The sequence below is a fragment of the Stegastes partitus genome, unplaced genomic scaffold (genome assembly GCF_000690725.1).
Source record: "Stegastes partitus isolate 25-593 unplaced genomic scaffold, Stegastes_partitus-1.0.2 Scaffold476, whole genome shotgun sequence".
Lineage (NCBI taxonomy): Eukaryota > Metazoa > Chordata > Actinopteri > Pomacentridae > Stegastes > Stegastes partitus.
The window spans coordinates 23568-38319 of NW_007578207.1; the positions used below are offsets into that span (position 1 = coordinate 23568).

The 14752-nt window shown below is 40.4% G+C and overlaps 1 protein-coding gene across 1 annotated transcript; it reads left to right on the top strand.

The window, feature by feature from the left end:
* Positions 1–2951: 2951 nt before the first annotated feature.
* On the top strand, positions 2952–14713 carry LOC103360971 (putative helicase mov-10-B.2). Its single transcript, XM_008286922.1, has 23 exons — positions 2952–3449; positions 3535–3637; positions 5681–5862; positions 6539–6635; positions 6755–6896; positions 6995–7247; positions 7346–7459; positions 7667–7847; positions 8496–8638; positions 8747–8923; positions 10380–10492; positions 10592–10788; positions 11104–11201; positions 11346–11443; positions 11535–11633; positions 11751–11853; positions 11939–12056; positions 12800–12991; positions 13140–13211; positions 13313–13438; positions 13515–13603; positions 13715–13821; positions 13927–14713. Exons 1-23 carry the CDS (start codon positions 3316–3318, stop codon positions 13986–13988), a joined length of 3000 nt encoding a protein of 999 aa, XP_008285144.1. The 5' UTR covers positions 2952–3315; the 3' UTR covers positions 13989–14713.
* Positions 14714–14752: the final 39 nt, after the last annotated feature.

Consider the following 14752-nt stretch of genomic DNA (forward strand, 5'->3'; position numbering starts at 1 on the left):
CATGAAAGGAGATCTTGATTTACAACTGCCTCTGTACAGTCAAGGTCAGACTAACCTGCAAACTGACCCTGTGCATACTGAGGGAAGATGACAGATGGACCATCCTTCAAAATAATATATAGTTAATTTATAAAACATAAGAAGTACACATGGGAATAACATATGTAAGATAAAAATACACAATTTCCATAACACTTGACAAAATGAAGTACTGCTTGCTATCTGTTTGAGCTAAAATGTGTCGTTTTCTATCCAGTTGAGAAAAGTTACTGTTCATTGGCAAACACCTCCAAAAGCTAATTTTTTTAGGTTTGGCTTTTCACAGCACAGTCAAGAAATTCTGCTCATTTTTGTATCATTTCTAAATTGTCTATTTTTCTGAAAGAGGACTGTGAACTTAAGGTCCATCCATTTCTGTTGTTATCAAGCAAGCCTCTGTATATATCCTTTATTCATATACCGCTTTATCCTCCGTAGGGGGCTGGAGCCTATCCCAGCAGACTTTGGACGAAGGGTGAGTCAGCTGGGGACACCCTGGTCTGGTCTCCAGTCCATCACAGGGCCACACACACAGACAGACAACCAAGCACACTCACATTCACGCATTTTAGAATCACCAATTAACCTCAACATGTTTTTGGACTGAGGGAGGAAGCCGGAGAACCCGGAGAGAACACACGCTGCACATTGAGAACATGCAAACTCCACACAGAAAGACCTCCGGCCATGGTTTGAATCCAGGGCCTTGGAGCTGTGGGGTGACAGTGCTAGCCACTGCAGCACCGTGCTGTCCTGAAATGAAAGTTACTCAAAGAAATTAAAACCCAGTTAACATTAGGAAAGGCTGTCTGATAAAAGTATGTTTTAAGAGGAGACCTGAATTTGATCTTCCACTACTAGTGATAAGTTTTCTTCATATGTTTTCCTTTTTGGATTCGTGTTTTCTATGTATAATTTTTAAAGGGTCAAACATATGTAAACCAAATCCTAAACATTAAATCACATTCACCTGAGCCACAATATATATTTCATGCAACATTTTCCCATGGTCACTTTCCCAAAGATGTAACACAGGACCCCAGTATTGTGACTGTTCACTCCCTCCAGAGGGTTATTTGGCTATCATATCTTTATGACCTTGGTTGCTTATGGCAACTGCTGCTGGGGAGAGGCTCAGCTTGACTGTATCAAGGACAGCAAGGCAGACAAAGAATGTTCCTTGTTCAGGAAAAACACTACCTTAAGAAGGAAAAATTCCTTCACAGAAACAAGTTTTATAGTTGAGAAGTTTTTGTTTTGTAAGTTTTTTTCCCCACATATTTAATGATTTGATAAAGCTGGTTATTTCATCTTTTATGATGGTGGTGAGAAATGTCAGATTAAATAATAGAAACCAGTTTAGAAAAAGCATGAAACTCTGTCATAGTCACTGGGAATAGTCTACTTGTATCAAGATGGAGCTGCATTTCAAGGTCCAAGCTCAAGAAAACAAAGAATTCCTGGGAATTTTTAAGTGGCCTGTCTGTACTTTGGGCTTTCTAGGTCTTTTCAAGGACTCACATTTCCAGGCCACTGAGGAGCCAGTCCTATAAGGAAGCATTGTTGACTTTAAGAAATATTCTGCATTCCTGTTTCCACGAGTAGATCCCCGCCATTGTTCTTGACATCATGCAGATTATGAAAAATTGAGAGCCAGGGATTTGTGGCTTTGTATGACCTAATCTGACAAATTCATCATCTTACCAAACACAAATAACGTGTGGGCGGAATAATGCATTACACAGTTGCTAATACACCAACCGCTTCCATCAAGGTGGAGGTCAAACTTGCCCACAGTATTTTCTTCCTCTATCAGGAACAAAAACATTGTTTTACCGACCAGACTCCTCACATTTAGCGTGCTCAATCTTCCAAGTTATTACAATCTGGTGCAATTAGGAATTTAAAGTTATCTGAATGCAGACGAGGTCCATTTGCCGCTTGATTTGTGGTGTGACGCACGTGGAACATTTCCAAATACTTTCAAAAGTTCACGCCCATCATTACACAACCCTCTTTTTTTTAAACACAATGTTGAATTAAAAGAAAGCTTTATTATAGTAATAAACTTCCTAATTCCTAATTATGCATTGGGATGAGTCGACTTTACTGTTGCAACAAACAAGGGTCCATCCAGAAACTGCAGCCTCAGCTGTTGCAGACAAACAGATATTTGAACGGTCTGACGGTGAGCAGCATCCACAGCCGTCCTCAAATGTATTCATATCCTCCCATTAAAGAAGGAAAAAAACAGCTGCTACTGAAATAAGTTGAAATTGACAAAAGTAATAAGAAATAAAAATGTAATGAAAACATTGCTTTTGAATTGTGGTTCAACAGAAATATGAAAAAACAAAAACAAGCAAACAAGCATGATGGGACCCATAAACTAATATTTTGTTGAACAACCCTTTGAGCCAATCACTGCAATCAAGTGTTTTCTGTAACTCTCAATCAGACTTCTGCACCTGTTGACAGGTATTTTGGCCCACTGCTCATCAGCAAAGTGCTCTCATTTGTCCGGGACAGGTTTTTTAATTTTTTTATTTAATTTTATTTTTAAATTCTTTTCAACCACAATGCAAAAGCAATGTCTTAATTCACTAAATTATAATTTCGCAATTTTTTTTATTTATTATTACTTTTTTCAGTTTCTAGTTATTTGAGTGACTATTGTGAATTTTGCCTTTTTTTAATGGAAGGGTCTGAATACATTTGAGGACGACTGTATGTCAGCTAAGCATCCATAGTGGGTTTTTTCAAGTTCAGTTTCTATTCTTTTCTTTTTTTAGTAACAGGAATCTTACTCTTTCCTTTCAAATGAAACCACCTCAGATGACTGTGTAAACACATTATTATGATTATCATCATAATAATGTGAAGGTGTGGTTGTTTTACTTCCTATCATGCAATATAAAAGACAACGCTATTATTGGTGACGTGTTCACTGACTGACTCATAATCTGATGTTTCATGCTTCTGTTTACTGGTTTCCCTTTACTGCGTTAAGTTTCGTTTCTCCGAGCAGCCTCTATCTCTGTGGGTGCGCCTGCTTTACCGCTGCCATGTTGACCGTGTCAGCTCTTGCAGCTGTGTTTCATAAGAAAACACCGAGACACCGCCCACTCGGACCGTACGGTAATCGAAAGCGATCGGCCGCCTCAGGGACATCCTCTCAAGTCAACACAGCAGCGCGTCGAGGAGCTTTATGTCCGTATTTAGATGACGAGCAGCCCCATGATTGTGGGATAACTTCCATCATTTCAGCTTTCCATCATGGTTAAAAAGTCTTTAGGTTCGCTCTGCCAAATTGGACTCGATTTTTTTGAGTTTTTGAAGGAGACCAATCGGACATCCATCACAAATGTAGATCAACTGAGAGACATTTACAACGCTGAGTTCAGAAGCAGGTGAGTCATTTGAACAAGATCTGAATGTTGTTTTTTTTGTAAAAGCATCCGAAGTTAAATGACTCATGCGTTTTTTTTTATTTAGGAATGTTGGAAGCAAAGATCCAAACTTTAGCTCAGTCTTCTATGCGCTCAAAGTGAACAGCAAAATAACGAGACGGAGAGGGAATATTCGCTTCAACTCCTCGGTAAGGAATAAAACATGCAGTCAGTGAAAATCACTGCTTCATCCATGTTTCCCCTTTAATGTCACGCATATTTTCTAGGGATGATAAATGTATTTTTTAGGTTATTATAGCAGCTTTGTAGATATGTCCATCACCTGTGTGTTTTCTGGGAGGTACAAACTCATATCTAATATTTCTTTTTGATACAACTTTAGTATTACATGATGTACAGGATGTTTCAATAGATTTTAAACTCACTGTTGAATCTAAGGGAACAAATATTACTATACTTATTACTTATAACTATCATCTTACAGTTTAGTTGTCCTGAGTTGTAGTTTAAAGTCCAAAAAAAGTACACATTTGACCACATCATAAATAAGTTGTGGGTGTGTTCGGGAGTCTGTTGGACTGGTGATCACATACACCGAAGATGTCCTTTTGTACCACGATGCAGGACTACACTGTGGAGTAACTTGTTTTTTTCTTATTGTCTTTGTGAAGGAGACATTATTTCGCTCTCTCTGTAGTTTAGCCTCTGAAGATGATACCTTTTAACCCCTAAACTTTCCCTGACCTTCCCAAATAAACATCGTTTGACATCAGGCTATAAAACCTGTAACAGACATACACCAGTCTACAGATCGTCTTCCCCCATGTAGATGTGTTGTAGGAGGACAGGCAGGCACTCCCTGTGCCTCTCAAGGCCAGATTGCACAAAGACACCAAGCTATCTTCTTGTTTTCCTGCCCATCCATAAATCTAGATATGATTTCCCACCTAAGGTATCCTCAGAATTGATGCTGGCATTGCTTGCATGAACTGCAGCTCTGTTGGTGTCACTTCTCCTGATCTCCTTATTTGAACCTAAGTCATCTGAGTCACCAGTGTGTCTCTCTGTGTCGGCCTCGTCATCCTCCCTGGACTTCGCTGAGTTTCCACTGTTTAGTTATGAGGAGTGTTTTAAATATCACATTACAACTTCGTACTACTACGTTTTTATTAAGAAACAGTGTTTAGTTCAATGATTCTGGTCCATGTATGCCAATTTAAACAACAACAACCAAGGGCTGACTTCAGTGCAGTCTCCTCTAAAGAAATGTTTTTTTCTTTGTTTTTTAAAATTCCTTTATTGTTAATAAAATGGGACATTGCTACCATATGTAATCTCATACTAGAACTGTTTGGTGGATATTTTACCATCAAAAAGGTTCTTTCCTAATCAGAAGTTTCCTCAAGCTTAGTCAGAGACATCACCCAGTTGAGATTTATAAAAATATCAAAGAAGACATTGATATAAATTGTAAATTCTGTCGTAGTTCCCCTGTGACTGTGCAGTTATTTTGGTTCTTCCCTTCGGTGACTTTTCTGGAACAACGAGGAACATCGATCGCTTGGTGTGCTAGAAGCTGCCACGTATATAATGCAGAACAAGCGGTACTAATCCTCAAATTCTATTGGCTAAATTTCATGCAAATTTAAAACCTAACTTCTTAGGTATCACAAAGGAAGTGGAAGAGCACACGGACTTGGTTGACTTCTATACATAAGCCGATTCTCTTTCGTTTTTGATGTGTGGATTCTGTTTCCTGAGTCGAGAAACTTTTATTTAATACAAAGGAGACTGAGCAGAGTGTTTATTGGAAGATTTCAACTCTTGTCACAGACTCAGACCTTATTACATCATTATCGGGAAAGAAATGCTTACTGTAGTTTGTTTGTTTTCACATTTTTGAAACAATTTATTTTGATATTATTCAACCCAGTAAAATGCCAGTCAGGTTCTAAGAGACATGTAAGTGAAAGCTGTGCTGTTCATGATGAAGACCCAGCAGCTTTTTTTTGTGGCTAACAGTATTAGCCCAAGTTGACGCAGTTTATGTCGTACTTAAAAAATCCCTTCTAAACACATCTTAAGACAGAGCTTCCTGTTACAGTGATGTGCATGTATAGGAATAGATAAATAAAAAAAATAGTAAAAATATAAATAAAAAACAAGTCCTATTAAAAAAACTAAGGAGCAGACATGCAGGAAAAACTGATACGAACAAACAATCTGCACAGGTCCAAGCTCTTTATGTGGACCAGTGGCACACACCCAGGACCCGTCAGCCTCAGCCTGTCCAGAACGGAGTGGCCAGTCCTGAGACGGTGCCCACCTTCGTCCTTGCAGATGAGGCAGAGACGGGAGTACGAGCCCGGAGAAAACTGGCCAGTCAGCTGATGATCAGACTCAAGAAAGAGAGGTAGGACAAGAGACTCCTATTTGGATTCTGTTGGCATTCGTTGCCTAAAAACTGCCGCTGAGAGAATGAGGAAGAGTTTTTTTTTTGATCAGACCATCCGTTTGCTCAACTCTGAGCTTTAAACTGGACTTTGCGATACACATTGAAACATTGTAGGATAACAAAGTGTTCCATTTGCTTATCTATCTATCTATCTATCTATCTATCTATCTATCTATCTATCTATCTATCTATCTATCTATCTATCTATCTATCTATCTATCTTCACAAGTTAAATGCATTTTATACTTTTTAAAGCAAATTGATAAAAGAGAAAACTGTACTTTTGGTTGGTCTTATGGTCTTGTTATTAGCAGTAAGTAGAAGTAATGCGAAATCTCAATGAAGGAAACAACTAATTTATTCTTGTGTGCTGTGGCAAAAAGGAAACAAGACAGGAAAGCGCGGTAGCAGGGTTCTAGCTGCATGAGTAAGCGTGGCTACAGCAGTCCACAGTATTCTAAATGACACAGTGTATTCTTCTTTACTGTCTTTTAACTCACAGCAGGCATCCCTCTCCTTACATCACATGCAGCTAAAAGACAAATGTACTTGAAGCTTGGCTCTGATTTAATGCATACCACTCTGCTGCCTATAATCCAGTGAATCATAACCTTTGCTCTTTCTGCACCCACAGGGCTCTGTTTATCTCTGACAAACATGGAATCAGCATCAGCTGCGACCAGCCGTTTGAGAATGGAAAACTTGACTTGTGTGTGAAAGACACATATGAGGTATTAACGCTCTGAAATCGAAGCCCTTCTCTGACAGTCATCTGCCAAAACAGAGGAAAACATTGTTGGTCATTGTTTGTACAATCAAACCATTTTCTGTTTTACTTTTTTTTCAACAGTATATGATAAAGCTGAAGGTGGAAAACACTGGAACAGAGCCTGTGTATTTTACTTACTACACCCCACTGCATTGGCTCAAATACTTAACTTTCTTGGATGAGCTCAAAGTGACCAAGTTGAAGCCTCTGTTACTGAAACCAGGTGATGCAAATACAGCTGACTTTTATTTTTATCAGAGAATTATTGGCCCAATAAACCACTTGGAGTACACTAAACATTATTACCTGCTCTGTTCTCAGGTGACAGCTATGAAATCCAGGTTCACTTCAAGTGCAGTGTGGTTGGTCTCTATCCAGCGACACTGGCCTTTGAATTCAAACCAGACCTGCAGCCGAGCTCCACCACGTTTCACATTGTGCGCTTTATTGAGGCGCAGTGTATAACTTCCCTCGGAGTGGAGCTGGCCCCTGAAGCCCCCTACAAACCTCGCTCCCTTCCTGTCCGGACGGATGTAGCTCCTTGCGAGATTGTGGATGGGCAGCGACCTGAAGGGTACCACAATATACACAGTAAATGTATAAAATGAACTGTTTCATATGTTGTCTTGCAGTGGTATTTACAACCCTCTCGTTTTTGTCTCCTCACACCAGGCAGTCGGTGATGCACCTACAATATGTGGTTGAGCTAAAAAAGTATCGAATACCATCATACATGAACCAGTTCATCAACTCACTGAAGCAGCCGACGTCCTCCTCTGATAGAAGGTAGAGTGATTAAAGTTCTTGGTCAGAGTTAAACAACAGTTGAAGTTTAACACTAGTGTAGTGACTGTTGAAAACATCAGCTGATCACGTAAAGCCCAGTAAAAGAGAGCAGAGGATGAAAGCATTTGAAAAAACCGATCAATCTGAAACAACCCGGCTTCAACATGCAGCATTCACTCCCATACACTTTTCACGTGTCCTGTTTAGGAGGGCTTTGCTGGAGAGTCCCTTGAGCTGGGAGAACTACACCGAGAAGTTCCAGATGCTGCTTTACCTGGAGGAGCTTCAGATGGAGGTGGACATTAAGAGATACAACATCCCCAACGATGATGGAGAATACGCCACCATGCGCCAAGACGAACGCAATAAGAAGCTTCTCGTTCTGGAGGTAAACCTTTGTGGCTCTCGTCTCTTCTCATTCAGCTGACATTTATTTCTTGTGGCTTCATTGCGCATTTCCTGAGAAAAGTGTTTGTCTAGAATCGGCTGAAAAAAAAAAAACCCTACAAAAAAAAAAAGAGGACACTTATGGGTGGAGCAGTATGTACTTGGCACACTGCACATTAGCAAGCAACCGTGGTTAGCGATTGTCACGCTATGACTAATTTTGGTTTGTGAGGGATCATTCAGTACATCGCCTTTGAGAAGTCACACTGGGCTGTGTGTAATACGAGACAGTATAAACACAGAATTTTTCAGATGCTAATGGCAATGGCAAATAATTTTTTATTTTTTTTTAACGAGGCACTGGAAAGTTTACAAGTAAATTGATTTTAATGTATCGTTTAATCTGCCTTACATCATTTTTGATGCATGTCATAAACAAACAAACACTAAAAAGCCTGCATTTGGCGGTTGTACACAGCCAATGTGATGGCTAAGCACATTGGACCAGCTTGTGTAGAGACTGGTAGAATGAATCACTGACAGGATCAAAAGACCTAGTGATCTTAAATGTTTGAGATCATTTAGATTTCATTGAAAGGGTTTCCCATGCATATTCACCACTAAAAATATATATTTTTTCACCTACCAGGTACCCGGTGTGGCTGAGAACCGTCCGTCTGTGCTACGAGGGGATCAGCTGCTGGTGTGTCCTGTTGGAGAAACGGGGGTGAAGTACTGCGGCTACGTCCACAGTGTGCAGCAGGACTTTGTCAAACTGGGCTTCAGCTCAAAGTGAGATCAAGACAGTAACATACAATAATACAAGTCAATGAAACATCAATATCTGATTGTAAACCAAGAGTATAGAACTTTTTGGTAGCTGTCTGATTTTCCTTGCAGGCTGCTGGATCGCTTTGTAGAAGGCATGAAGTTCAGTGTTGAGTTCACCATCAACCGTCTGACTGTGCGTCTTCAGCACAGAGCAGCAGAACTGGCAGCCGCATGGAAACTGGGAAAGGTGTTGTTTCCTGCTGAACCACCCTTTGCCTGTCAGAAAACTGAGCTTCCCAAACTCAGGTTAGAACACATATGAACACGTTTGTCAACTCATGTTATGTGTCCACAGGTTCTGCTACTTCCACACTTTCTATTCTTTGTCTGTAAGCAGCTGTCTAATGTGTTGCGTTGCATTTCAAGACAAGAGGCATCATGTTGCCTGCTAACCATTTGCATGAAGTTCAAAGGCTGCTACATGCAAATTGAGGGCATCCAGCATAACTCACTGCCTCATAAAACTTTAAACCAACCGTTGTAAATCTAAAATTACAACAGATAAACTCATTTCAACAAAATACTTTCATAACAGAAGTTTCTAGACAAGCTGCCATGTTGGTCCAGTTTGAAATCCAGGAACAGATAGGCCATCAGTTAAGTGTTATTCTAGTCCGGTGCAGCCAGTGTTTGTGCGGTTGTAGGAAGGTGTAGCCTGTATTTGTTTTGTGTTTAAGGGACGAAGAACACATCCTTGTCCTATGCTCATCAAGTACCCAAAGCTGGAAAGCCCCTCACGTCCAAAATCGCCCCCTGGACACAGACCATAATATGCTTCTCATGTAAAGTTCCAGGGTTGCAAAGGTAGCTCAGTGGTTAACACCTTCGCCAGTTTGCGTCCCAGTAAGAACACCTCGATCTTTCTGCGTGGAGTTTGCATGTTCTCCCCGTGCAGCGTGGGTTCTCTCCGGGTTCTCCGGCTTCCTCCCACACAGAAAAAAACATGATGAGGTTAACTGGTGATTCTAAATTGTCTGTAGGTGTGAATGTGAGTGTGCTTGGTTGTCTGTCTCTAAGTGTAGCCCTGTGATAGACTGGTGACCTGTCCAGAGTGTCCCCTGCCTTCACCCTGAGTCAGCTGGGATAGGCTCCATCGCCCCCACGACCCTAGTGAGGATTAAGCAGTGTGTAGCTAATGGATGGATGGAAGTAAAGTTCCCTGTAGAGCCCAACAGACAAATATGTTACAGGTAACGGTAGGCCACAGAGCCAACACCCCCAAATCCCAAATCTGAACAGCACATCATGTGGATCTGACCAACAAGAATCTTAGTTCATCCAACTCATGTCGGGAGGCTGATTTTCTCAGCTCCATGCCGTACGAAACTGAAATACGACGAACATCTCCATGTGACCCAAAAAAGCTTGTTATAGCTTTAGGATGGTGTTAAAATAACACAGCATCAATGACTTTTTACTGAATGAAATGCAAAAGTGAAATGAGGATCCCAACAGTAATAGTAGGAGAGGCTGCTTGCTTCCTAGTTACTTTATTCCTAATCGGAACTACACGACAAAAATATTCACGTCATAGCACTGCACTAAATATAGCATTAATGGATGTACTTTGAAAGTCATGGAAAACACAAACTATGTTATCCCAACAACATTGGACCAAACCAGATGCTTACCTGACACTAGTATGTGATTAATGTTTCTATCTGTGATTCAGCTCTATTGTCATTTCTCCTTCTACTGATAGGCTGTTTGACTGGAAGCTGGAGAAAAATCCGGAGCAGTATCGAGCTGTACAACACATTGTAGCTGGCTCATCCAGACCGGCCCCATACCTGGTGTTTGGTCCACCTGGAACAGGTACAGCCAATTCCAGCATTTTACTTTTTGGCTCAACTTCTCACAAATGTGGATACTTAATGTACTTGACCTTATTATAATGTTTCATGGTCTGTTCAGGCAAAACTGTCACCCTGGTGGAAGCCATAAAGCAGATAGAGAAGACACAGCCCTCTTGCCACATTCTGGCCTGCGCTCCCTCCAACAGCGCTGCTGATCTGCTCTGCGAGAAGATTCTGGAGCATGTGGATGAGCGTAAAGTGTACCGCATGTATGCCAGCAGCAGAGACCCAAACGTAGTCCCTGAGAAACTGAAGGTCAGTGCCGTTGTATTCTATGTGGTTGTGTTTGACTTTTCAATGCATTTGTTTTATATGTGGAGCATGTCCGTCATCCTGAAAGTAACTCCCAAGCTATTCATTCTCACTCAGTCAGTTAGATTATCTACCCCCTAGTGGACTTTATGATGCATCACAGTGTCTAGAGACAACACAGTGAATCAGGAACATTCACTCGCTTTTTTTTGCTGCTGCTACTCTGTGTGTCCTTTACATGTTTGGTGCTCCATTATTCTTTAGACTTCTTCTAGCTTCACTGAGGTTAATGTACGTGGACACTGTGTCACTTCACAGGCATGCTCTAACCTGGTCGGGGATTGTTACGAGTTTCCTGCTGCAGAAAAACTGATGGAATACAGAGTCATGGTCACCACCCTGTTAACTGCTGGAAGGTAATGAATGACTCAAACAGCAATTTTCTCACCTGTATGCCACTGTTTTTGCATGCTACATACATATAACAGTCAGTACTACAGATCAGATAAACTTGTGGGATGCGAGTTTGCTACAGTCTATACACTCTTTGATCTCTGCAGGCTGGTCACAGGAGGCATTCCTGTGGGGCATTACACTCATGTGTTTGTGGACGAGGCTGGACATGCTGTGGAGACTGAATGTGTCGTTCCATTGGCAGGTAAAGAAAACAAACTGCAGCGTGCTCTGTACCTGCATAGAATTTTATATATGCAGCGATTGATTTTTTTTTGTTTGTCGGTGGTACAAAGGGTTGCTCGATGCAGACTCTGGTCAGGTTGTTCTGGCGGGAGACCCCAAGCAGCTCGGACCCATTCTCAGATCTCCGTTTGCACTGAAATTTGGCTTGGGTATGTACAGAAGCATTCACACACTCTTGCTTGTTCTTACAGTATTATCACTAAAGGAGGATGTAGAGGTTGTGTTTGTATAATGTGCTGATATTTAATGAGTTGTGGTGTCTTCAGGAACGTCCCTCTTGGAACGTTTGATGAGTAATTTCCCTGTGTACTGGAAAGAAGACGGTGTGTTCAACAGCTGCTTTGTCACCAAACTGCTGCGCAACTACAGGTGTGGTAGAGGAGACGTTTTTCGGTCATTCATTTACAGAAATAACAGACTTGTTTTAGTAGAATGCACTAATTTCTTTTTTCAGGTCCCATCCTGCCATTCTGAAGATTCCCAACGAGCTCTTCTATGATGGAGAGCTGCAGGTTTGCGCGGATGAAATTTTACGCAACTCCTACTGCGGATGGGAACACCTCCCGAAGATGGTAAGGATTCTTCTTTTAGCAGACACCACCGACGGAAACAGATACGGCTGCAACTCAAGAGTTTTGCTACCTTTTTTTATGATCAAAATATATTGTATCCATTTTATACTCATTCTAGAGCTGTAACAAACACTTCATTAATATCTTAAGTCGAAAAACAGTGATTTATGTCTCGACTATTATATATTCATGAATGAGTTCAGCCAGAAACTATGCCAAACATATATTTGAGCATTGCCTCATTGGTAGACTGTTCTTTTGTAGAGAATAAATGGCCGACCTGTAAGAGTCAGACAATAATAACATTTTCATGTGGTTTTCTACTAGTTTATAAGGGATTTCATGGGAAGACAAGGCATTTAATAGCTTAATTAATTTACTGACTTTATCTGATGAATTTTTTATTACATAATCGAAAATTGTAATAAGAGCAAATCCATTTGAGTAGTCAGTTCAATAAAATACAGAAAAACTAACATGGTCACATGTCTGTGCTTCAGCCCAAACAAGCCAATTATTATTGAATAGCCCGAAAAACAGCACTATGACTAGTTCAGTCTGTGAAGACCTGGACAGAGCTTTTTTCTGTTTGAGTAAACATTTCGCAGAGCATGCTTGTTTTTTTTCTTTTCTTTTCTTTTCTTTTCTTTCTACCTTGATGTTTGTGATCTCTGTGCAAAGGTGTCTTGAACATACAGTACATACCATTGTATTTTTCTTTAAAATTCTCACGTATCCTTTAGGGCTTCCCAGTGATCTTCCACGGGGTGGCCGGTGTTGATGCCCGTGAAAAAAACAGTCCTTCATTCTTCAATGTAGCAGAAGTGGAGGTGTTGATGGACTATGTGAGGAAACTGCTGCAGTCACGTAGCAAGAAGGGCCTGGCAACCATTGCACCTCGAGACATAGGCATCATCGCCCCCTACAGGAAGCAGGTCTGAACTAAAGTCAATCCAACATGCTCTGCATACATAGATTCAACTACTTCTTGTCACCACTGTTTTGGTCTGAGTATCAGTGAACTTGTGTTTCTAATTATATGTAAATTAAAAACTGCAGCCTTTTTTTGTTGGTGTCACGTAGGTGCAGAAAATCCGTAGGGGCCTGCAAAAAGTTGGGAAAGACTTCAAATTTGAGAACATGGACATGCTTAAGGTAACTAAATATTTTACACTGAAACAATAGGAGGCACAGAGTAGCCTCAATGTCTTGAATGGATATATTTTTGTGTTTGTGTGTGTGTGTTTGCGTGTCAGGTTGGTTCAGTGGAGGAGTTCCAAGGCCAGGAGAGGAGAGTGATCCTGGTGTCTACAGTTCGAAGCAGCACCAATTACGCAGAATATGACAAGAAGTTCAACCTGGGCTTTGTCAAGAATGAAAAGGTAAACATCACATATGTGTACACACACACTGTGTGTACATGTGCACGTTATTTCAACAAACTCTTTTCTTTTCCAGAGATTCAATGTGGCTGTGACTCGGGCTAAAGCCCTGCTGATTGTGGTGGGAAACCCCATTGTGTTGAACACAGATCCGACTTGGGCCAAGTATGTTTCATGTGTCTAGCTTTGCTTTTAGTATATATACTGTACATTACTATTTCATTTTAAATGTCAGAAAATGAACCATCATTGTTCTCTTCCCATGCTTGTTTGCAGCTTTATCAAGTACTGCAAAGATGAAAGTGGCTACACTGGCTTTAGTCATGAGGAAGAATATGAAGTCATGCTACTTAGACTCGCTGCACTCTCCGTAGAGATTGGGGGTAACAATCACATATTTTACTTTAATTACTATATCCCTAAAATGCCTACTTTGAATTAACATTTAAACTGTCAATCCTACTTTCTTCCTGTACATCTTTCCTCAGTTGAGACTGCAGAGAGTGCCGTTCAGCAACACCTGGAACCTGAGTGGAGGACAGACATCTGAACAAAAGGAGAGCACAGACCTTGATTATAGGCACTGAAAGGGATTCGTCTAGGTTAATTATTTGATAGGTGTAACAAAAAAATTCTTCTACAAGGGCTCACTGGCACCTTTCTATACTGAGGGTAAGGAACACAGCCAGTGCCAATCAGACAATAACATTCCAGAGTGCACCTTCAATGTCAGCAGTAGGAACTTGACCAAAGACCATGAAGAGCAGGGAGCTGATTCATGTTTACCTCAGTAAACTGCACTAAGACCGCTGTCAGTGTCTACCCAAAACTGCTGAAAATGCTGCTTTAATCCAGCTACAGTGACACAAATCTTCAATCACAAACTATAACCTTTTTGAAAATTAATTTTACAAATCACAAATGCCGTTCTCAGGATTGCTCAGGACTGCCCATTTATTCATGTATACCATATGAAAGATATTTATGGCTTATTTTCAACCAGATTGTATTTTCTGAATGAATAAAATTGTACGAAATGTAATAAAAGATTAAATTGAGCAGCACTAAATGTTCAGATCTTTCCTCTGTCAGAACATGTTGTTTCAATCAATTGGTATTTGTTCATTTTGGTTTTCTGTAAAATCTCATTTTGATTTTGATACCCTGTAAGACCCTGGAATTTATTTTTAATGATAACAGAAGAAAAATAATGTAAGGAATGTGTCATAAGTGAACTGAATATTTGTTTAAATGCATTAAAGTCATTTGCAAGATTTTTAATTCTGGTACTGCAAAACAAAACAAGACTAGTTA